The 22,922-nt window shown below is 40.6% G+C and overlaps 1 protein-coding gene across 1 annotated transcript in view; it reads left to right on the top strand.

The window, feature by feature from the left end:
* Positions 1-22,133, top strand: part of LOC103178992 (M-protein, striated muscle) — a 69,445-nt gene extending 47,312 nt beyond the window's left edge. The window contains exons 24-39 of the mRNA XM_042333215.1: positions 1,823-1,979; positions 2,895-3,001; positions 3,111-3,155; positions 5,828-5,964; positions 6,942-7,086; positions 7,939-7,998; positions 8,871-8,938; positions 9,527-9,640; positions 11,940-12,027; positions 13,416-13,454; positions 15,059-15,164; positions 16,378-16,541; positions 17,850-17,886; positions 19,444-19,466; positions 20,190-20,245; positions 20,842-22,133. Of these exons, the coding sequence (XP_042189149.1) occupies positions 1,823-1,979; positions 2,895-3,001; positions 3,111-3,155; positions 5,828-5,964; positions 6,942-7,086; positions 7,939-7,998; positions 8,871-8,938; positions 9,527-9,640; positions 11,940-12,027; positions 13,416-13,454; positions 15,059-15,164; positions 16,378-16,541; positions 17,850-17,886; positions 19,444-19,466; positions 20,190-20,245; positions 20,842-21,222 (1,727 nt within the window). The 3' untranslated portion in view covers positions 21,223-22,133. The remainder of the gene's footprint in view (positions 1-1,822; positions 1,980-2,894; positions 3,002-3,110; positions 3,156-5,827; positions 5,965-6,941; positions 7,087-7,938; positions 7,999-8,870; positions 8,939-9,526; positions 9,641-11,939; positions 12,028-13,415; positions 13,455-15,058; positions 15,165-16,377; positions 16,542-17,849; positions 17,887-19,443; positions 19,467-20,189; positions 20,246-20,841) is intronic.
* The last annotated feature ends 789 nt before the right edge of the window (positions 22,134-22,922 follow it).

The following is a 22,922-nucleotide window of genomic DNA, read 5'->3' as shown; positions in this document are numbered from 1 at the left end:
CCTGTTTTGCTCTCAGCCCTTTCATCACAATTTGTGATGAAAGATTTCAGATGTCGCCATTAGATAATTTAAAATGATGGCAATTATGGCAAACAGAAGTCATGTTCACCCACAAAACAAACCCTCACTTCACTTTACAGTATATCCTGTGAAGCTTTTTGAGATGTCCTTTCGACCTGAAAGGTGCTTTAACAAATGTGAGGATTATAATAATAATAATTTAATATAGCGCTTTTCACATCTTTTAGATGTCTCAAAGCGCTTCACAGAATAGACTGTAAAGTGAATTAACTGTATATTTGTGAGCGAAATGCAGCAGCCAGCTGTGCACAGCAGTGTCCCACAAACTGTCGTGGTTTGAAGTGACCAATTTATTATTGCTTTATTTTTTCTTGAGGAATTATCAACAGGCGTGTGGAGTAAAGAAACTTGCCCAAGTTTTCACCCTGCTGGGAATTGAACCCAGGTATCTCGCTTGCAAATCAAGTGCTCTAACCACTGAGCTACAGGACTCCATTATTATTATTAATAACATTTGTTTATGAATACTTCAAATTTGAACCCATTGTGAAGAATAATTTATTCAGCTTCTGTTATGAAGCTCAAAGCTGGCCAACAGTTTTCCAGCTAAGATATGTCATTCATTTTGTGATCTTTTGTGGATCTAAAGGAGCCTGAATTGTTTTAAATAGGACCTGCAATGTTGTTGTACTTGCCATCTAATAATAATCCCTCCAAAACAAAAAAAGAATAAATTGGTCATTTATGACTGTTTGTGGGACACTGCTCTGTGCAATTGGCTGCAGTGTTTCTCCCACAAATTTTTCAGTCAATTCAATTTACAGCATATTCTCTGAAGCACTTTGAGACGTCTAGAAGATATGAAAAGCGCTATATCAAATGCAAGGATTATTATTATCATTTTTATTATTATTATCTTCTGTGTGTAAAAGTAGCTGCTGAATTTGTACAGACTCCACACTTAATAATTACATGTGAAGTTCTTTGAAGTGTTTTGACATTATAGTTTATCAACTGCAAGGATTATTATTATAAGATTTTTTATAATGATGTTTGCAATACAGGGATCAAAATTGTGGGTTTCCTGAAAACATTCCATTCCTTATTTAAAAAATATCATTAAAATAACCCCCACCTCACTTATTTCAGAATAAAAGTCATGCCAAAGGCTGACTTAAAAACCCTAATTGACTTGGACTCATGCTCAGTTGGTAGTTTTTCAGTGCCAAAAGGGACCTTTCTGATCTTATTCAGGGGATATTGAACCAAAGCAATTTGAGCTTGGGCAGTATGTCATGAATAAACCTGGAGTCAGTTCATAGAATCATATAAATTTACAACGCAGAAGGAAGCCATTACACTCATTTATTCTGTGCTGGCTCACAGGGCAATCTATACTCTCAATCCCACAGCCCTGCTCTATCTAAAAAAAAATCAATAAAAATAACAATAATTTAGTCGCTCAAACCACGACTGTATGTGGGACACTGCTGTGTCTACAAAAATACATAGTCAATCCACTTTACAGTAAATTTTTTAGAGCGCTTTGAGACATCTCAACGATGTGATTGGGCTCTATATCAAATGCAGGATTATTATCATTATCTCCAAACCCCTTTAAGCTATGAGAGGTTTTAAGGGCTCTCAAGTCGTAAAATAGGTCTCGCTGAAATCCAACCAGACTGTGGGGGTAGTATTTTAGAACATGTTTTAACATCATTCTTTTGATAAGGAATATAATGTATTTAGGAACACCACAATTTTGACCTCAGTAATAATAATGATGTTGTGGTTATTTCAGGAACAAAGGAAATTGCTGCCGGAGTTGATGAAGAAGGCAACATCTACTTGAAGTTTGAGTGCCAGGACATGTCAGCTGCGTCCCAGTTTGCCTGGAGCAAATCCTACGAGAAAATCACTGAATTCTCCAAACTGGGCATTGAAACGAAAGACAACAAGTAAGTGGTATAATACTAATTCTGTGGTTTCGTTTATGTTATGTTCACTTCAAGCATCTAAGTAAGTGTTACATTGCCCCCTCCACGTGCTACACAGGTTGCATTTTGGCTTCATTGAGCCTGGAGTGGACAGACCTTCAGAATACAATATTTGGTGTACATCTTACTTTAAAATGAGAAATGTAGTTGAAGCCCAAAGTTGAGGTTCAGGACACTGGACTGAGGCTTTGACTTGTCCTCTTGACTTGAGAAATGCTATATAAATGTAAATCCTATTGTGTTGTTTGAGACGACAATAACTTACATTTTTATAGCTGCTTCACATAGAATTATGTTTCACAGCATTTCACAGGGTCAGTGTCAGGTGATGAGCAAGGGAGGCAGGGTGGAGGTGGGACTGTAGGTGTTGCCAAAAAGGTAGGAATTTAGAGTCAGATGTTGAGGGGTGAGGTGCAGGGGTAGGGGAAAGAATTCCAAAGGGTAGGGGCATAAAGTCCTCTGAAGCACCTTGAATGTCTGTCTCGACAGTGTGGTAAGACACTATGTCAAATGAAATGCTCTCACCTCTGATTCAGAAGGTGGTGGGCTTTAGCCTCACATCGGTACTTTGAGCTTATTGCCTCTAGGTTCATGCTCCAAGCCAATACTAAGGCAGTGCTGCATTGTCAGAGATGCCATCCTTTAGATAATGATACTCTACCGTAAATCCACTACAGCAAAAGCAAAATATATTATGGTATTACTCCTTCGTTAACCAAACAAGTGACATGGCTGAAAATGGACAATGAGAATCTGTAGGCATATTTTCCTTTGATGAAAAAGTTTAAGAATATTAAAAGTTGAGGCAACTGTTTGCTGATATTCTAATAACCTGGAGAATCTCACTTTTTAATAAAAAGAACAATGTGCTGTTAGTTCCAGGCTGGTGTTTACACACCCTGACATGGAGGATCTGGGAACTTACTCGGTGATGGTAACAGACACTGACGGTATCTCTTCCAGCTACGTTTTGGCAGCAGAAGGTAGTAATAGTTCTTCACTCAATTCAAATGGTTTCATGCTGACTGTGCTATCTATATACCGCGGGGAGTGTCATCACATGATAAAGACTGTTGCCTTTTCTGTTTTCAGAAATGGAACGTTTGCTGGCATTGCGTCATGAGATAAGACACCCAAGTGAGTACAAATGAGCTTTTATTGCTAATTTATGGTAAAAATAACTGTTGAAATGTTGGCGTATTTATTTGATTGTGCTGTTTCAGTGCTTAAATCAGACTTTTCCAGATTACATAGCATCCTGAATGATGGAGAATGAGAGTAAGAATGTGAATAATAATAATAATAATAATAATCCTTGCATTTGATATAGCGCTTTTCACGTCTTCTAGACGTCTCAAAATGCTTTACAGAATATACTGTAAAGTGAATTGAATATACTGTAAAGTGAAATGCCCACAAATAGCAACAAGAGTGAATAGCAACAAGAGTCCTCCATCCATTAGATAATAATAATAATCCTTGCATTTGATATAGCGCTTTTCACGTCGGGAGGACATCCCAAAGCGCTTCACAGAACACACTGTAAAGTGAATTGACTGTATATTTGTGGGCGAACGCGGCAGCCAATTGCGCACAGCAATCTCCCACAAACAGTCGTAGATTAAAAATGACCAATTTTATTGTTGTTTTTGGTTTTGGAGGGATTATTATTAGGCGTGTGGAGTAAGGAAACTTGCCCAAGGTTTCGCCCTGACCTGCCTGGAATTGAACTCAGGTCTCTCGCTTGCAAAGCGAGTGCTCTAACCACTGAGCTATAGATATGGTGATGTAAGGCCCTGGGAGGCTGACAATTTGGACTGAGTGGCAGGCTGAGTGACGGGAACATTACTTTCCTGGTACATTTCGAGCATCTTAAAATAATTTGAACAAAATAGCATTGTTGGGAGTAGTGGAGCTGTCTTAGATGCTGGTCTCAGCTTCATCTCTAGAAAAATTGACCTTGAGTGAAATACAGAGATAGGTTTTGCAGATTTCCTTTTTCATCTTTAACTTCCCTCCCTCCCTCTATCCCTCCAGCCTTGCCCCTTCTCAATGTGTCTTCAAAAAACTGCCTAAAAACCTAACTCTTTGACTGTGTGTCTATGGTTACTTCCCCAACACCGCCCACCTACCATCCCTTGGTACCTGGCACAGCTTCTGTAAATCACAGACTGCTTTCAATTGCTACCATTTATCAGCTATTATTTTCACCAAGGGTCTTGTTTGTTGTATATCTGAGTCAAAAAGTTGTTGGTTCAAGCCCCACTTTGGGACTTGAACTCATACCTTCTAAGATGACACTGCAATTACACTTACAGACACTTACAGAACTCTGCAGCTCGTGTACTATCCCGCACCAGGCTTCGCGACCACATCACTTCCACCCTCGCTCGCCTCCACTGGCTTCCCATCCCCCAGAAGATTGAATTCAAGATCCTCATCCTCACCTACAAGGCGATTCACAGCCTTGCTCCCTCCTAACTCTCTGACCTACTATCCCCCTACTTACCTGCCCATACTCTCCATTCCTCTGGCTCCGGTCTGCTCCACATCCCCCGCCCCAACCGCCCTACTATCGGTGGCCGGGCTTTCAGCCTCTCAGCCCCTAGGCTCTGGATCTCCATCCCCCAGTGCCTTGGCCTTGCTTCCTCCCTTTCCTCCTTCAAGGCCGGTCTCAAGACCTTTCTCTTCAACCATGCCTTTGGCTCCCCTCTCGACTCTCTACCCCCTCCTCGCTGCCTCCCTTCCCTCCCCTCACCCTGACCATTTCCCCCCTCCTCGCTCCCTCCCCTCACCCTGACCATTTCCCCCCTGCTCGGGACCCGACCCAACTGTCCAGCGCCTTGGGACGTCCTCCTGACATGAAAGGCGCTCTATAAATGAAATCTTGTTGTTGTTGTTGCAATGCAGTGCTGAGGTGGTGGTGTATTGTTGGAGGTACTGTCCTTTGGCACAGTTTATAAAGCGAAGTAAAATTCTTCCTGCGCTCTGGCCATCAACCTCCCCAAATAAAATTAATCATTTACTCCATAATGGTTTGTGGGACATTGCAAATTGGGCTGCTGCATTTGCCCACAAAACACACAGTCACTGCACTTTACAGTATATCCAGCAAAGAGCTTTGGGACACTCTCCTGGCTTGAAAGACACTATATCAAATGTAAGGATTATTATTATTTAATTCAACAAAACTTGGAAGCTAAAGCTGACAAAGAGCCATGAAAACGTAGCTTCAGAGTTACCATTATTTTATTATTATGAAGAGATTCTATACCACTGGAGGCAAAAGTATTTTAACTGGGAAAAATGTGCATGACATAGATAAGGAATGCGGATTAGGAATGACAAGTATAAATGGAAAATAATTTGTTTTTCCTGTTTGAAAACACATTGGTTAGGATTTATTTTCACGTGTGTGTTTCCACTCGTACACAGGCAGCATCCCATTTTCAACACCAAATGTCACTGATGAAATTGCTTCATAGAATCATAGAATCTTACAGCACAGAACGAGGCCATTCGGCCCATCGTACCCATGCTGGCTCTTTGAAAGAACCATCCAACTAGTCCCACTTCCCCACTCTTACCCAAAGCCTTACAAATGTTTTCTTTTCAGAATAAATTTCTTTGTAAAAGTGGTTTTAATTTGTAAGGATTTTAATAAATTAGAACAGAAATTCATTGACACTTTTAAGTGATTTTTTCTTTGTTGAATACAAGTGAATAAGGGCTTTGTTTATATATATATATATATCAATCACAAAAGTTTTGGCTGCAATATAAAATTACTTTTCTTTCTTTTCTCACAGCAATTCCATTAAAATGTGAATTATCTTATGAAGTTTTTGAACGAGGTCAAGTTCGCTTTTGGCTGCAGGTTGAGGGGGTGTCATCTGAAGCCACCTGCAGTTTTATTGTTAATGACATGCAGATGACAGACACTACGGTAATTACTAATTGATAAGCACAGTTAACTGAAACTAAGAGGATTAAATCCCGTTGTGCTGATAAACTCAAAGGAATTTGGATTTGCGCTATAGAGTTTATAATTTTTTTTATGCGGAAAATGTTCTATGAAAGTGAAACAGGAATACCACATGGATCAAATGTGAGATGCAGTCCAGCACTGAGATACTGTTCTACAGATAGAATACTGAGATCTAGTTTGTCCATTCCAGTGCTGCAGTTGGATATTAAAGAGCACTGTTTAGAAGAGAAGGGAGCTCACTGGTGCCCTGGCCAACATTTCTCCTTCAACTAAATTCACCGAAACACAGATTAATACCATAGAAATGTATGACACAATAGGAAGACACTTAGCCCCTTTTCTTGCGCTTCCTATAAACCATCCATCCGAAACTCAATTCCTTGCTCTTTCCCCACCTGTACCCCTTATTATTTCTTCTGCATATTGTGCCCATAGAATAGATCAGTGGTGGGTGGTCAACCATTTTGGTCGAACAATCAAATACATTTATTGATTGAATATTTCTTAGTTTATGGGAAACACCACTTGTTAGCTACTGGAAACAAAGCATTGATTTGGAACGGACTCACCTGGACTGGTGCGAATGTTTGACAAACCACATCCGGCCCGCGGGTCACAGGTTGGCCATCACTGGATTGGATCAATTGTTCATTGCTGTTTGCGTGATGCTACAGCAGTTCCATTTGCCTAGACTAACCAATACACTTTAAAAGTAATCCAACTGCCTGTTTTGTTTCTTATGTGCATCAATTGGAAATATCCCAGATAGCTCAGTGGGTCCAGCACTTTCTGGGTGTGAATCCTGATCCTTTATCCTTTGGAGGTTGAAATGAGTAGCACAATCCATGAAATGCCCTCTTTCACTTAAAAGAAAAGGATGAAAGAGCAAATAAAATGAAAGGAAACACTGTACATTTGAGAAATGTTCTTCACAGGAGCATAAGATTGGATTTGATAAATCCACTGGTGTGATTGAGATGGTTATGGAGGAATTCACAAGTAAGAGTGAAGGGACTTACACTGTTCAAATCCAGGATGGGAAAGCCAAGAACCAATCCTCGCTGGTCCTCATTGGGGAGAGTAAGTCTGCTTCCACTTCAATATCACTACTCATTCACTTCACGATTGCCACAGACTCACCAAACCAGTTTGCAATCTAGGCATCCAATTCGACCCCCAGCTGTTCTTCCTCTCCCACATCCGATCCCTGACCATGATCGACTTCTTCCACCTCCGCCACATTGCCCATTTCCAACTGTACCTTACCTCAAATGCATCCGAAACCCTTGTGCATGCATTTGTCACCTCCCACTTTGATTACTCAAATGGACTCCTCACCGATTTCCCCAGCTCCACTATTCAAAAGATCCAGCTCTTTCAGAACTCTGCCGCTCGCATACTGACCTGGACCAAACTCCGTGCCCACATCTCACCAGTTATGGCCAGGCTCCACTGGCTCCCCATCACTGAATGGATCGACTTCAAAATCCTCTCTATCGTGTTCAAATTCCTTCACTCTCTGACACCTCTCTACCTCTCCGACCTCTTCACTCCCCAAACCACCACCTCTGTTCGACTGGCATCGTCCTCCTACTTGTCCATCTAACCCTCCACCCCACCATCGGAAGTTGCACTTTCAGCACTATGCCCCCAAACTGTGGAACACACATCCTCAATCCCTCCGCTTTGCCCTCTCTCTCCCCTTTTTCAAGTCCCGCCTGAAAACCTTCCTCTTCGACCGTGCTTACAGCCACCTCCCTACTCCCCCTGGCTCGGAGTCAGGCTCCACTACTGTTATGCGCTCTGAGACACTACCCTGTGTGGCGGGTGCTATATAAGTGCAAGTTGCTGTTGTTGTTGATTCGCGTCTGACAAAACTATGAGTTACATGGAAATCCTGTCTGAAGTGTTGTGACTGCTTGTTATTTGTAGCTTTCAAGGCTGCACTGGCAGAAGCTGACTTCCAGAAGAAGGAATACCTGAGAAAGCAAGGTAAGGCTTATTTCTATTTCCTTTATGTACATTTATTGTGTCCAGTCATTTTCTTCTTCCTTTGGCATACGTTGCTCTATTACTAGTCTGGTCTGCTCGTTGGAAATACAATTCCATGAGCACTGGCCCCCTCTGATCCCCTGCCCAAGTGGCCACAGTTCATGTGCGAGTCTTGGCATTGAGTGTTGGCAGACCACTGTACTTTGGAGGACATCACAGCTGAGCCTGACTTTTTCTCATCTGGCACAACCATTAGAGGATGCTATGGAGGGACCTGGAGCAGGAACTCCGGCTGGTTTTCTTTCCCTAATCCTGGCAAGACCATAGCCCCATGCGACCCCAGCTGAGACCAGCCAATTCAGAGTGGATGCAGATTCGAACAAGATGCAACCATTGATCATACCAACAGGCTGCCCAACGCCTATTTCAAGCATATTGATCCAGATTTGCCTCCAAATTTAAATTGACTACTTTGCTTATTGCTATTTATAGACGTGCTGGTGCAGATTGATTGTCTCTATATTATCTATATAACAATCACTTTCATTTCTAATAATTATTATCAAGGCTATACAGGGTTCTGTCAGGCTCTGACCATTAACACAGTACTTGTGATCTTTTCATTATATATTTACAAAAGACCTTAGTGTTTCTAGAATTGCCCCTCTCTGATCTTCGTGTTGACTCTGTCTTTGTGAGTTAATTTTTTTTGTCTTGTCAGGTTGGTACCATTCACTTTACTTTACAATCCTGTATCGTTTATTTTTTCATCCCTTTCTCTCTCTGTCTCTCTACACATTTCACATTGCTGATAGAGTATCGCGGAGAGTTTAGGAATTGCTGTAAGATTGATTGCCCTTGTGTTTTCCTAGGACCTCATTTTGCAGAGTTCATGCACTGGGATGTAACTCAGGAATGCTTTGTGGAGCTGATATGCAAGGTAAGGGAAAGTCACCCAATTTCTTTAATATTTGGGGGTTATTGGCAGCTCGTATCTCTCCCACATTAGGCAAACCTTTAACCCATATCTTAACCCAAGATCCGTTGTCTCCCAGTAACTCAAAACATTGACTTCAGGAGCTTAGTGCTGGTTTTCAAAACCCTCCATTGCATTGTTCTAATTCTATTGTAGTTTTCTAATACTCTCCGGCTTGTATCCTTCACTCTTCCCGATTCTGGTGCATTATTCGCTCCACAAAATACACAATCACTAAACGTTACAATGAATCCTGTGAAAAGCTGGTGATGTGAAAACTGCTATATCAAATATAAGGATTAATACTATTTATATAAGACTCACTGTCAAGGCTCACACATAAATAATGACCTCACGAGAGAGGTAACAGAGGGCAGTCACGAGTGGAACCTTATCCTAAGAGAAGGAAAAGGAGTCTTCAGGTGAGGAAGAACATGGCTGGAAACACTCCTCTTCCCTCTTTCACACCTCTTCCTCCGCCTGCGTGATGCCACATTTCTGACAAACTGCATGATCAGTTTATTGATGTGTACGCTTCTTCATGTGTTCCAGGTGGCTAATACACAGAAGGAAACGGTCTACCATTGGTATAGAGATGATAATCAGATTGATCCTGAGCAACCACCTGACCAAGAAACGGGAATTTGCAAGATGTTAATTTCTGAGGTAACTAGCCCACTGTGTAAGGATGTTACACAGTAGATATTGCTGTTCACAAACTCTGTCCCCTGGGTGTGATGGGATACCATGTCAAATGCAAAGATTATGATTAACATTACTAACTCCATCCTTTGGCTGAGACGTTAAACTGAGGTCCCGTCTGCCTTTTCAGGTGGATGTTAAGACCTATTCAGAAAGAGAAGCAAATTTCTTCCTATGTCCTGGACAACAAATCCGCCAAATAAAATTAGTCATTCATCCATAGTTGTGCACAAACTGGCTACCGCATTTACCCACAAAATTTACAGTCAATCACTGTACAGTAGATTCTGTGAGGCGCTTTGAGATGTTTCAACAATGTGCCAAAGCGCTATATCAAATACAAGGATTATTTTTATTAATTATTATAAATTCCGCAGATAAAAAGAATAAATAACAAACACAGACTGTAAATGTAAAAAAAAACTTATATAAATCAGTCCATAAATTCAAGAGGACTCCTATCATCCAATTGTCAGCATATAAATAACTTTGAGTCTGCAGATAAAAAGTTGAAGTTTTGGTTGAAAATTGGGTTTTGTTCAATCTTTTGCCAGATCAGATCATCTGTTTTACGCTAAACTGGTCAGAAATATTTTTATTCAGTCATGAAAAAATTATTAGGGTTTAGATTTAATTGGAGTCTCATAGCATAGAGGTTAGATCGCTTGCCTCACAAGCGAGAGGACCTGAGTTTGTTTCCTGGGTGGACCAAAACCTAAGGCAAGTTTCCTTACTTCCTTACTCTGCACATTTCTGTTTACCTAGCATTAAGTAGGACCCCGGTTGTTAGTCATTTGGCAGACCATTCTCCAGAGTTAATAATCCCTGCAAAAAATAAACTGAATATACAGCTATTTATGGGACACTGCTTTACGCAATTAGCTGCTGTGTTTCGCCCACCGTCAATCCATTTTACAATAAATTCTGTGAAGCGCTTTGAGACGTCTCAATGAAAGGATAAGGTGCAATATCAAATGTAAGGATTATTATTATTGTTATTGTTAGAATTTATTTGATTATTGCCCCCAACTTCAGTGCTTTTGCCTATTTGCAAATTAAATCATGTCCTTCCCCACTTCCCCACAAACCAGGGCTTGAGCTCACTATGTTGACACCCCAGCGAGGATTTTCACTGCATTGCTGGAAATGCTGTCTATCAGCTAAGATGTTTGAACCAAGATCCTACCTTTTGTTCAGGTTTAAGATCCATGGTACTATTGAGAAGAGTTGGGAGTTCTCTTGAGTGGATCAGGTTGCTCACTTCCAGTAATTAATCCCAGTGTTTGCATTTCCAAAGGACTTGATGTATTTCTGCTGGGAGAGCAAAGCTTCTGAATGATTAATGTTGCCTTTGCTGGCTGTCACTGTGGGGGAGCAATGGGCAAATCTTTATTTCCCCCAAATGGTTTGAAGGTAACTCTGCTCAGCCTCCAAAGCACAACCTGGAAAGATTCCAACTAATTGTTATTATAAATGTTATAGTGTCCTTTGACAATATATTTGCCAATCAAGTTTGAACTTTCTGTTCACTTTTCCTTTTGTGAGCTTCAGCCTGTGATTCCCCACTGAGGGGTAAGAGTTCAGTTGGACAATTAATGGAATTTCCCATTGCAATCATATATCATCAAATGTGCTTCATGTACCCCTGAACAGAATTCTTACCCTTTAGTGTCTTATTATCCCTTTGCAATAGAGAGAACATTCTGGGTTTAGTGAAGTGTGTTTGTGCGTGTGTGGAGGGGACAGGGAGTGAACCTCAGTCCTTCTTTTCCATGGTCCTGGTGTTGATGTTTCAATGCTGTCTTTGCAATTGCCAAAGCCTTATTGCACACTCTGGAATAAGAAACACAATTCCTCAGTTTCTATGAGGGGAACATGCAGCAGGTCAGGTACCATATATGGAGAGAGAGGAAAATGAGTTAAGGTTTCAGGTCAATGACCCTTCTTTAGAACTCTGAAATATTAACTCACTTTGCTCTCTCTCTCCATAGATGCTGCCTGACCTGCTGTGTGTTCCCAAATGAGTTTTGTTTTCATTTCAGATTTCCAGCATCTGCAGTATTTTGCCTTTTTTTCCCCTAAGTTTCTATATTTACAGATGACAGAAAAATAGTCAGTGTAGCTAGCAATGAAGAAGATTGTAAGCGACTTCAGGGGGACACAGACAGGTTCTTTGGTTGGGCAGAGAGATGGCAAACAAAGTTTTAACGCAGACATTCAGACTGGCAATTCCTGTTTCTAATGCAAATGTTTTTCTTTTCAGTTCTCCAAAAATACAATGGCTGAATACAAAATGACACTGAAAGATGCCAGAGGACACGATGTGACGACCCTAAATGTATCTGGGAAAGGTACCTGGAAGAGATTGCTTTATTCTGTGTCATACATTAGGGTCCAAAATGCAGATCGGGCTATTAGCCGTTTTACACCTCTGTAAGGATTTTGTCTCAGACATCTATTTTTGTTTCTTAACTTGATTTGATGCTGAAAGTAAACAAATGTTTGAACTTCCTACATTTAATATTTCAGCTTTTCAATAATCTCATTCAAAATGCTTCTATTTTGAATATAAATTTTCCCGTTTCCTCAGACTTGAATTTGAAACCCCAACGGTGTTCCAGTCTGTATATTAGTCCCTTTAGCTGCCTTTTTAAAGTGACCCTTTTCCATTTACTGTTTTACAAGATGATCAGATGAAGAAGGCCCTTTAGCCCATTTGATTGCATCCTTCCAGAATTATCCATCCTACCATCCTCCCATTTCATTCTATTTCTTTTAGCAACATGGTCTCCAACCCTTTTTTACCTGGAAACCTGTAGCTGTTGATTACTCTCTGTGTAAAGCAATACTTCCTGGTTTCTGTCCTGATAATTGAACTTCGTAACTCTGAACCTGTGCCTTCCCTCTTGTTCTCATTCCTTGGCATAATCTTATCATCTGATTATGCCACACATCCACCATCAGTGTTGGCTCTGTAATTTGCAGTCAAAGGATGCGCAAGAGCCTTCTGTGCTGCAAATGCTTATGATTCTACGCTGTGCTGTAATAAGTACAGTCAGATCACATCACTGATATCAACATTGAACTGTAATACATACAGTCAGATCACACTGCGGTTATTAATATTGAACTGTAATAAGTACAGTCAAATTATATTGCTGATGTTATCCCTGAACTGTAATAAGTACGTTTGTGGAGTCCTGTAGTTCAGTGGTTAGAGCACTCGCCTTGCAAGCGAGACACCTGGGGTCAATTCCAGGCAGGGCGAAACCTTGGGTAAGTTTCCTTACTCCACACGCCTAATAATAATCCCTCAAAAACAAAAAACAATAATAAATTGGTCATTTTCAATCCACGACTGTTTGTGTGCAATTGGGTGCTGCGTTTTGCCCACAAATACACGGTCAATTCACTTTACAGTATATTCTGTGAAGACGTCTAGAAGACATGAAAAGCGCTATATCAAATGCAAGGATTATTATTATTACAGCTAGCTCGCATTGCAGTTATTAACATTGGATCATAATAAATAGTCAGATTATATTGTTGTACAGTCAGATCACATTGCTGATGGTAACACTGAACTGTAATAAATCTATGTAGCAAATTCCACACATTTGTGAGCATAATTTAATTGTTCATGGAGAGTAAAATCATGCAAATTGTTCTAGTATGAAACAATCATTTCAGTGTGCATGGTGCATAATAAAGCAAAATATATGTACTTTTTCTCTTTCAGTTTATGAGGATATTGTCCAAAAACTTAGCAAGATCAGTGGTGAGTAGCTTTATTTGAGTGCATCTTATGAATAAAGCTCATATTTTTCTGCCTTTTACATGTCTGTCATCAATTGAATCATCTGCAGGGACGCTTGTAAAATCCTATCCCTACCACGAGAGGTCACTGCTGCACTCTAAAACCCTGCTTTATCTTCCAGTATTTAAAGTCCAGGACAAGTGTCAACAAGTGGGCACATTTTGTACTTTCCCAATTGCTGTTCTTAATGGAAATAATTGTTTGGGGATTCTTCTGTGGAAAGGTGGTGTATAAATCAGTGCTGCGGTTAATAACAATGGAGCCAGGAAACTAGTGGGAGCGGTGAGGTGAACTGATGAGCATGACCTGGGAGCATGATTATAGTGGAGGAAATTTGTTATTGGGGTTGAAATGCAGCATTCTCAAATTGGCTTAATTATGACCTCTAAAATTTGCTAAATAATTGAGCATAAAACAAAATTGCAGCCACAAAGGCCGGCAAAAGTGTTTTTATGTGACGGCATTTTGATTTCCAGTCTTTCTTGGGACATTCAGCCCTTCTCTCAACCGAGAAATAGTCTGAAAATAAAATGATCACCGCAATCATAATATGGCAGTTGCAATGAACATCCATTTTGTGAGTGAAGGAATTCAACTCTACTATCAGTCTGTGCCACAAATCCCTTTAACAGGTTTACCATTAACCTTTCCCGGTGCCCACTGAAATAGCTTCCACTGAAAAAAGATTATGTATTTCATTCATAAGTGATCTATGCCATTCAAATCTAGTTAGTGTCAACGATGCAATGCTTGCGATTGCCCAACTCAGGGAAAAAAAAGGGATCATTGATGCCTATGATATATGTGTGATATTGTATATTTGAATTAAGAGAGAGACTGAAATGTGGTGTGTGAATGTGCATTGACCTCAGCCTGGCTCAATTTGTAGCATTTGTGCTACTGAGTTAAAGGTTGGTTGATTCAAGCCCCATGTTGATACTTTGAACTTTGAACCAATTTTGTTCAATGTTCACCTGAACAGGAAGATGTCACCTCATGTAGACAAACGCTCCAATGCAGTGCTGGGGTGTGCTGTATTGTTGTAGGTACTGTTGGAAGAGACAGATGTCCTCCTACTTGTTCAGATGGATGTTAAAGATCCCACTGCATTATTCAAAAAGAGAAGGGAGTTTCTCCCAGTCTCCTGGCTGACAATCCTCCAGATAAAATTGGCTGTTTGTGCGACATTGCTGTGCGCAAACTTTCTGCTGTGTTCGCCCACAAAATACACAATCACGACAGTTCACAGTAAATTTTCAGTTAATATTATTATTAATAAGTGCTATGAAGCCCTTTGAGACATCCTCCTGACGTGAAAGGTGCTATATCAACAACGACAACTGGCATTATTTATATAGCGCCCTTCAGGTAGGGTAGCGTCTCAGAGTGCTTGATAGAGCAGAGCTTGACACCGAGCTGGAGAGTATGGGGAGGTGAATATAGGCACGGTCGAAGAGAAAGGTCTTCAGGTGTGATCTGAAGATGAGTCAGGAGGGGGCAAATGCAATATTAATTGTAAGGATTGTTATTATTTTACATTTGACTGAAGTGTGTTACTCTTTCAGGGGAATCTGCTTCTCAGCTGAAGATACAGTGCACTCCAGAAGGCATCAGACTTCAGGCATCTGTGAAGTATTATATGGAAGACATGAAAGTTTTCTGGTACCACAAGTATGTAAAGCTGTTTCGAAACTTGCGTTGAAATAAATAGGCTACTGTAGGTAATTTCGAGGTTACGTAGTATAATGAAGTATATTGGGGTTGCAAAAAATATCTAATATTTGATGTGCTAATTAGCACCAGGGATAACTGTCACTTCACCGAAAATTGTGTGTGGTCATACTTACAGTGTAGGTTAACACTCTAATACAGTGTTGGGGATGTACTGCATTGTTGGAGGTGCTTTCCTTTGTATGAGACGTTATACAGAGATCTTGTCTACTGGGTGTGGGAATGAACCAAAACAGTTGTGTGTGTCAGTGCTCTCATTCTTGTTGTCTGCAGAATATTTGATGACCACTTTATGAGATTCAGGCTTTGCCCTATCTGAAGTGGGAACTTTTGTCTGATTTTTGGGCATCTCATTTACAGAAATACATCATGCCGGCGGTGGGGGGGGGGGGGCAGGGTCGGGGTGGGTCGACAAAACAGAGATTCACTGGGAAGATACCAAGGATAGGAGGCTACAGATCAATAGAGAGACTAGAAAATTTGGCACTAATTCACTAATTTGGGACAAATTTGTTAAGTGCTCCGAGGTGCATGAAAGGCGCTCTCTAAATGTAAGTTGTTGTTGTAATTCCTCTGAATGATGAGCTGCAAACGAGCTGAGGTTCATCACCGACCATCAGAACAGAGAGGGGAGGGTGTTGGAACAAATTCTTTCACATTGCCTTATGGCAAGTAGCTTTTAATGTTGGAACAAGGCCAGCAGTTCATAAAAGGGAACACTTGCTAGAAATATATAATAATAAAGAGTGTGGTGATTGAGTGCAGGAATGGGATGAGAGTAAGTTTCTCCAGTGGGGGAGTTAGCTCTTGCACAGATGTGATGGGCTGAATGTCTTCCTTAATTGCTAAAAGTAAAATATTTAAGAAATAAATATATAGTACAGAGACCCATTACTGCCTCATTGGGAAAATGTTTGGATGGTCTAACAGAGTGCTGGTGATGACAGATGTTGCCATTGTGGCAAGTGCTGTATTTTTAATGTGTATGTCTGGGACAATCAGGCTTCCTCACAGACTAAGTGTACTGGTAGATGGATGAAATGAATGCCCTTGAAGTTAGGTAACCATTGCCACTATCTTGGCATTTGGATGCATGCAGTAATCTGAACGCCTAAAACCTCCCACAAACCAAGCTTTCTGTTTTGGATTAAAGAGAATCGAAGATTGCATCGTCTGAAAAGTGCAGAATCGGAGGAAGCTCTGAGCAAGTTTGGTTGCACATCTGTGACCCGGCAGACCGAGACAAGGGCAAATACGTCTTGGAGATATTTGATGGCAAGCAGTCTTATAAAAGGAGTCTCGACCTGTCCGGAGATGGTAAGTTACCGTTTTGCACACTTAGAGATAAGATGCAGATCTATTACTCCTCTTCATGTAAAGCTCACAGTTCAGCTGACTCTCCAGGGCAGTGAGTGACATCTTCCTGTTCAGGTGAACGTTGATCAAAATTGGTTACTCACTTCATGCCAGTTTGTGGGACACTGATGTATGTAAATTGGCTGCCACGTTTGGCTGCAAATACAGTCACCGCGCTTCACAGTAAAATCCTGTGAAGCTCTTTGAGACGTCTCAATGATAATGCACTGTATCAAACGCAAGGGTTGCTATTTAACATCAAATATGCCAAGGCACTTTCCAAAGGAGAAGGGAGTTTTTTCTGATGTCCGGCAAAGTACCATATGCTCCACTATTGTTAACTCTCCTCTAAACCAATTTTTCTGGCGAGGAACTTTCTTTCCTGGCACGTGGGTAATCAAAGCAAATCATCGGAACATGTATTTAACCTGACATCCTACCTTCTGCAACTGTCTACCCTGGACATTCATCCACTACCATCTGACTTGACATTTCCATATCATTCATGAAATCAAATCTGCACCTTACAATAAAATCCTATGAAGTGCACTGAGCTGTCTTGATGTGTAAAGTGCTGTATTAAGTGCAAGGATTACTAATGCTATTTCATAATTGCTATTTGCCTACAATATCACCAAGGCGAAGAAGGACGAAATGAAAGCTTCTATTGTAAGAATTAATTCGGTGTAGAAGTATTGCAGGAGATTTGGTATTCTGTATTCTGAAGTTTATACGTGTCACAGGAGAAGGCTGCTATAATGATAATGGCTCTGTGATGATGGAGCAAGTCTCAAGTGACTTTTGTGTTCCCAGTTACAATTATTATCCATCTTTACTCTGGAAGAACAGTCAATGTAGAGCAATAAGCAATAATGTTCTCAACTTCAAGATCGAAAGGACAAGTTGGAGCAAAGGGTGGCAGATGCTACATTGTAGACACTACACTATGATAAACATAACCACAGGGAAATAATAACACAGGAAGACACTGGGAACTAAAATCCCATTCCTAACAGCAATTAATCCCTTTGGTTGTGTTGTAATTTAAGTCATTTTTGGTGCAAACTTTTGTGATATTTTTCCAAAATTTGTTTTTTAAATTTATCAAATTCCAGCATTGAAAAAACCTCAAAACTTGTAAAATTAAACAAAAACATGCTGTATATTTATTGACCATGTGAGTGTATACGATAAGCTTGTACATGTACATGGATATTTACCAAGTTTTACAGGTTGTATATTAATCTACCTCTTCGATTTGCTTCGCAGTTTACGCTGAAGCTTTCGCTGAATTCCAGAGGCTGAAGTAAGTTTTCCATGTATTGTTTTCTCCTAATTTCAGGTTACAGAATTTCAATAGGCTGCTTAGGTGTTAACCTGGCTCAGTTGGTAACAGTCTTACCTCTGAATCAGAAGGTTATGGGTTCAAGTAAGGACTTTAAACTCATAAAGTCTAGGTGGAAACTTTAGGGTGCACTGCAATATCAGAGGTGCCATCCTCCTGCCTGGTTAGATGGATGTTAAAGATTAGGGATTTTTTTTCTGACGTCCTAATCAATCCCCCACATAAAAAATGGTTAATTACATCAAGGCTGTTTGTGAGACAATGCTATGTGCAAATTGGCCGCTGTGTTCACTTACAAAATAAGTGTTCACTTCACAAACCCCGTGAAGCGCTGTGAGATGTTCTCCCTATTTGAAAAGTGCTCTTTCAAATGCATGGATTATTATTTTAAAATGAACGTGATTCACAACAGAAAATCATGAGAGAAGTTGAAGATGACAAAATGCTATTTGAATGACAAAACCAGTGGAGCTCTTGGTTTTGACTGTCCCCAATTTCTGCCTGTACTACCCACATGAAAGATTGAGATGACAATTATGGGTGATGTTATTTTATGCTATTCTCATTGGTGAAGTCAGAAAAGCCAGATTCCCAGTGTTGGACATTGAGCCTCGAACTGTGGCGTAGTGGAATACCAGCTTTTTAAGGCTTTTGTTCCATCAGAAAGCTGGTATCGGGGTAGCCAGCAGTGATAGGCTGTGATCCATGAGCCGGAAGAGTAATGCCTATCATTGAGAAAGGGAGGGGGTGGATGGCTCCACTTATTCATTGTGATTTTTTTTGGTCAACTGGATATCTGACACGTCGAGAAACAATTACTAAAAATATCCAAACTAAACTGAAAATTCCACACATCCCACCCACACATGGAAATTCCCTGTATTGGAATGGAATGTTCACTCTCTCCCTGGAGGGACACATCCTGCTTACATAATTCCAGAGAGTATTAGGTGTAGGCTGGCAAGAGCCAAGACTTGGGGACCCCAGAGTGTACGTTGGGGTACTGCTGCCGTCTAACCATCGGAATAGCTTGCCATTGATAGCACTGACTGGCAAGCTTTCCTACTGCTTGTCTGGCTAGGACCACCCTATCCATTAGGCTTGCGGGATTAACAGGAGCTGAGTGTGATGATTCCCTGCCCCCAGTGACAGGTCTGTCCAGACCATTCCCATTAATGAGCCAGGCTAGTTGTTCTGTCATCATCACATGGGCTGCCCTATTCTTCCAAATATTCAAGATTCTTTGAGTAGAAAAATGTTTTCCGATAACATTGTCCTCTTGCTGTTGCCTATTTAATATAATTCACTGACAAAATATATATATAGTCACACCACTTTACAATATATCCTGTGAAGCATTTTGAGATGTCTCGACAACGTGGTAAGGCACTGTATCAAATGCAATGATTATTATTTTTATAATTTCATGCATCTCCCATTGCATTTTTCTAGACAGTAAAGATTTTGTACAGTGTTCATGTAGTAAATTAACTTCATTTTTCTAATTGTTATTTCTAGAGCAGCGGCTTTTGCAGAGAAGAGTAAGTACCGAAGTCTGATTTTCCTATTTACCAAAAATGCCTTTGATCAGTTGACAAGTTGCACAAAGTCATAAATACATCAGCTACTACTGGGCTAAGATAGATACTAATGTTCTATAGAACCATAGAAATTTTCAGCGCAGAAGAAAGCCATTCAGTTCATTGTCTATGTGCTGGCTTTTTTAAAGAGCAATCCTTTCAGTCCAAGCCTGGCTTAGTGTGTTGTGTGTTAGTCTGGCTCAGTTAGTAGAATCTCTCACCTCTGAGTGAGAAGGTAGATTCAAGCTCCATATTGGGGAAATTAACTTACTAGCACCCAAAACAGTACCGGGGGAGTGCTGCATTATAGGAGGTGCTGTCTTTCGGATGAGTTAAACTAAGTTCCATCTGCCTGTTCAGGTGGATGTTAAGGATCCAACCGCACTTCTGAAAAAAATATTGGAATTTCTCCCAGTGTCCTGGCCCCAAATCCTCCAAATAAAAATTGGTTGTTCATTTCGTGGCTGTTTGTTGGACATTGCTGTGCGCAATTGGGCTGCTGCATTCACCTAGAAAAAAAATCACTCCACTTCACAGTAATTCCTGTAAAACATTTTAAGATGTCCTCCTAACGTGAAAGGTGCTATTCCAAGTGCGAGGGTTATTATTCTTTACCTGCCCTTTCCCGATACTCTTGCAGTGTGCTCTGACTTGTTTGGCTAATGGCTATTTTTTCCATTGTAGATCGTGGCAAAGTACTAGGAGGGTTGCCAGATGTGGTAACTATAATGGAGGACAAGGTAAGGGGAAAACATAGTCAGAGGTAGAATTTATTTACTTTGGTGTTATTTGGTGCTTTCATATCAGAAGTGATATATACCTATTGACTGTGAACATCAGCTGCAAGAGCCTGTTTCACATTGGGCATCGACTACATGTTGATTTGTAAAGGGATTTCTCTATGTAGAATCCTGCATGTACCCAGGTGTGTCTCATTCCAGTTTGGTGGGCTTGGATGTCAATCCTGCCCAACCTTGTGCAGAATCTTCTTTGCCTCCTTCACAGAAGTTAGAACGGAAATCACCACTTGTAGTTCACTGTAGGCACTAAACAGAGATGGAGATATCTCGTGATATCCTAGTCAGCGCTCTGAGACGCTATTCTGCGTGCTATAGAAATGCAAGTTGTTGTTTATCTGTCAGATAGACTGGTTGGTCGTTTCCATGACTGTTTGTGTAACATTGCTCTAATATCATAGAAAGACTAAATATATGGATTTCATGGAAGCACTCAGGTGTCCTGACAAAATGTTCAGATTATAACAGTGAATGCAACGATGACTTGTAAGAGCTGCTGGCCTTGGTGAACACTGAACTCTTTGTGCTCTGCATTACAGACCTTGAGTCTCACTTCTACCGTGTTTGGGGATCCTATTCCTGAAGTAACCTGGCTGAAGAACGACAAAGAGATTGAGTTGAATGATCATTACATAGCAACGCTCGAGCAGGGAAAATTCGCTTCCCTTACCATTAAAGGTGTCACGACGGAAGATTCTGGAAAGTACGGCATTAATGTTAGGAACAAGTTTGGTGGTGAGACGATTGATATCACTGTAAGTGTCTACAAACATGGAGACCCAATACCAGAAGTCAAAAGAGGGGATCTAAGATCCCCAGAGTCTCCCAAGGCTGCCCCGCATCCAGAAACCCCCAAGGCTAAACCCAAAGAGCCTCATAGTAGCAAGCCAAGCAAGCCACAAATTGGAAGGAAAAAGTAATGCGAAGATGATATAATGGCCGGGGTAAATCGATAACTGATTGTAAACATAGCCTGAACTGCAGTGAGAAGCTACTACTGGGTGAAGCTTTATGTAGTAAAATAGAACCCTGAACTGGGTACAATTGAGGCCTAATATGCAGGTTGTGCCAATAGCCCATGTACCAACTATATTCAAATATAAACAGGTGCCCTGCAAATTGTAATTAATAATCCATGGAAAGGGTTACCAGAGATTCCGTATACCTTTTTGAATGACAGGTTACGCACTTGAGGGCACTTGCACATGTTTTGAACATGGTGTAGCCACTGGGGTATTTGCCCAACCTGTAGACTATTCCTCAGCGCATTTTACATTATTCATTAATTTTGCGTCTTGGTGGGGGACATGAGGTCAAGACGCTGCTTATTAAGGGGTGGAGCTGGGAACTGTACACGTCAAGGTAGCAAATTAACTTCAGTCACAGCTATAGCACTGCTACCGTTGCTGCTCGCAATCGCAGATTATAATAAAATTGTCTCGGATGCCACATATAAAGACCTATTTGATCTGAAGCTCTATAAGCAGCTGGGACCTCATGCCCTTCAGAGCTCACCATTATCTTTTTTGTTGTGCGGAAATTGGCTGCCACGTTTGTCCACAAAACACAGTTACCTCACTTTACAGAATATCCTGTTAAGCGCTTTGAGGCATTATTATTATTCCTACCAGCAAGAAGACTGAAAAAATAGAGGGCTTTACTGTAATAAGTTAACATCAACCCTTGTCCAGATTTCACTACCACTGTTAACAATTCTGTTACATAACTAATGACTATGGTTTCTGAAGGTTTTGTGCTTTGTTTGTCATGCTTCGCACCAATAAAATTGGTATCGATTGCCTCTTGTGGTAATCTCCGATACACACTTATATCCCTGTCTCGCACTGCTGTCGTTCATATCTTATAAATCTCACAGCTCAACTGCTTGTTTTCAAATTGTTTGATTTGCTTCACGCCATTAGCCAACTTGTTTTACCTCACAACAGATTTCACTCTGGATTTTATTGCTTGGTAGCTGTTATTATTGTGCGATTTTTGACTGGAATAACAACACATTGACGTGTGAGCACCTGTGAGAAAGAGTTCTGCACAAGTATCTGCACAAGTATATTAATTTCAGTTTGTTTTTATTAAAATTTCAGTTTGTTTTTATTAAAATACCCTCATAATTTTACATACCTCTATTAAATCTCCCCTTAACCTTCTCTGCTCCAAGGAGATTAATCCTAGTTTCTCTAGCCTCTCCTCATATCTGAAGTCCCTCATTCCTGGTACCAACTTGGTAAATCTCCTTTGCACTCTCTCCAATGCCTTGACATCCTTTCTAAAGTATGGTACCCAGAACTGAACAAGTACTCTAGCTGAGGCCTAACCAATGTTTTTGTTTTTGAGACACCAAGGTTCATCATAACTTCCTGACTTTTGTATTCTATACCCCTATTTATAAAGCCAAGTATCCCGTATGCTTTTTTTTAACAGCTTTATCTATGTCTGTCATGCCACCTTCAAAGATTTGCTAATATGAACCCCAGGTCTCTCTGTTCCTTCATTCCCTTTAAAAATGTACCATCAGCTTATATTGACTCTCCTCATTTTTCCTCCCAAAATGTATCACTTCGCATTTCTCCCTGCATTAAATTTCATCTGCATTATGTTTGAA

The sequence above is a fragment of the Callorhinchus milii genome, unplaced genomic scaffold (assembly GCF_018977255.1).
Source record: "Callorhinchus milii isolate IMCB2004 unplaced genomic scaffold, IMCB_Cmil_1.0 Scaffold3, whole genome shotgun sequence".
NCBI lineage: Eukaryota > Metazoa > Chordata > Chondrichthyes > Chimaeriformes > Callorhinchidae > Callorhinchus > Callorhinchus milii.
The sequence above is the reverse complement of the archived record's forward strand: the minus strand, read 5'-3'. Positions and strand labels throughout refer to the sequence as shown.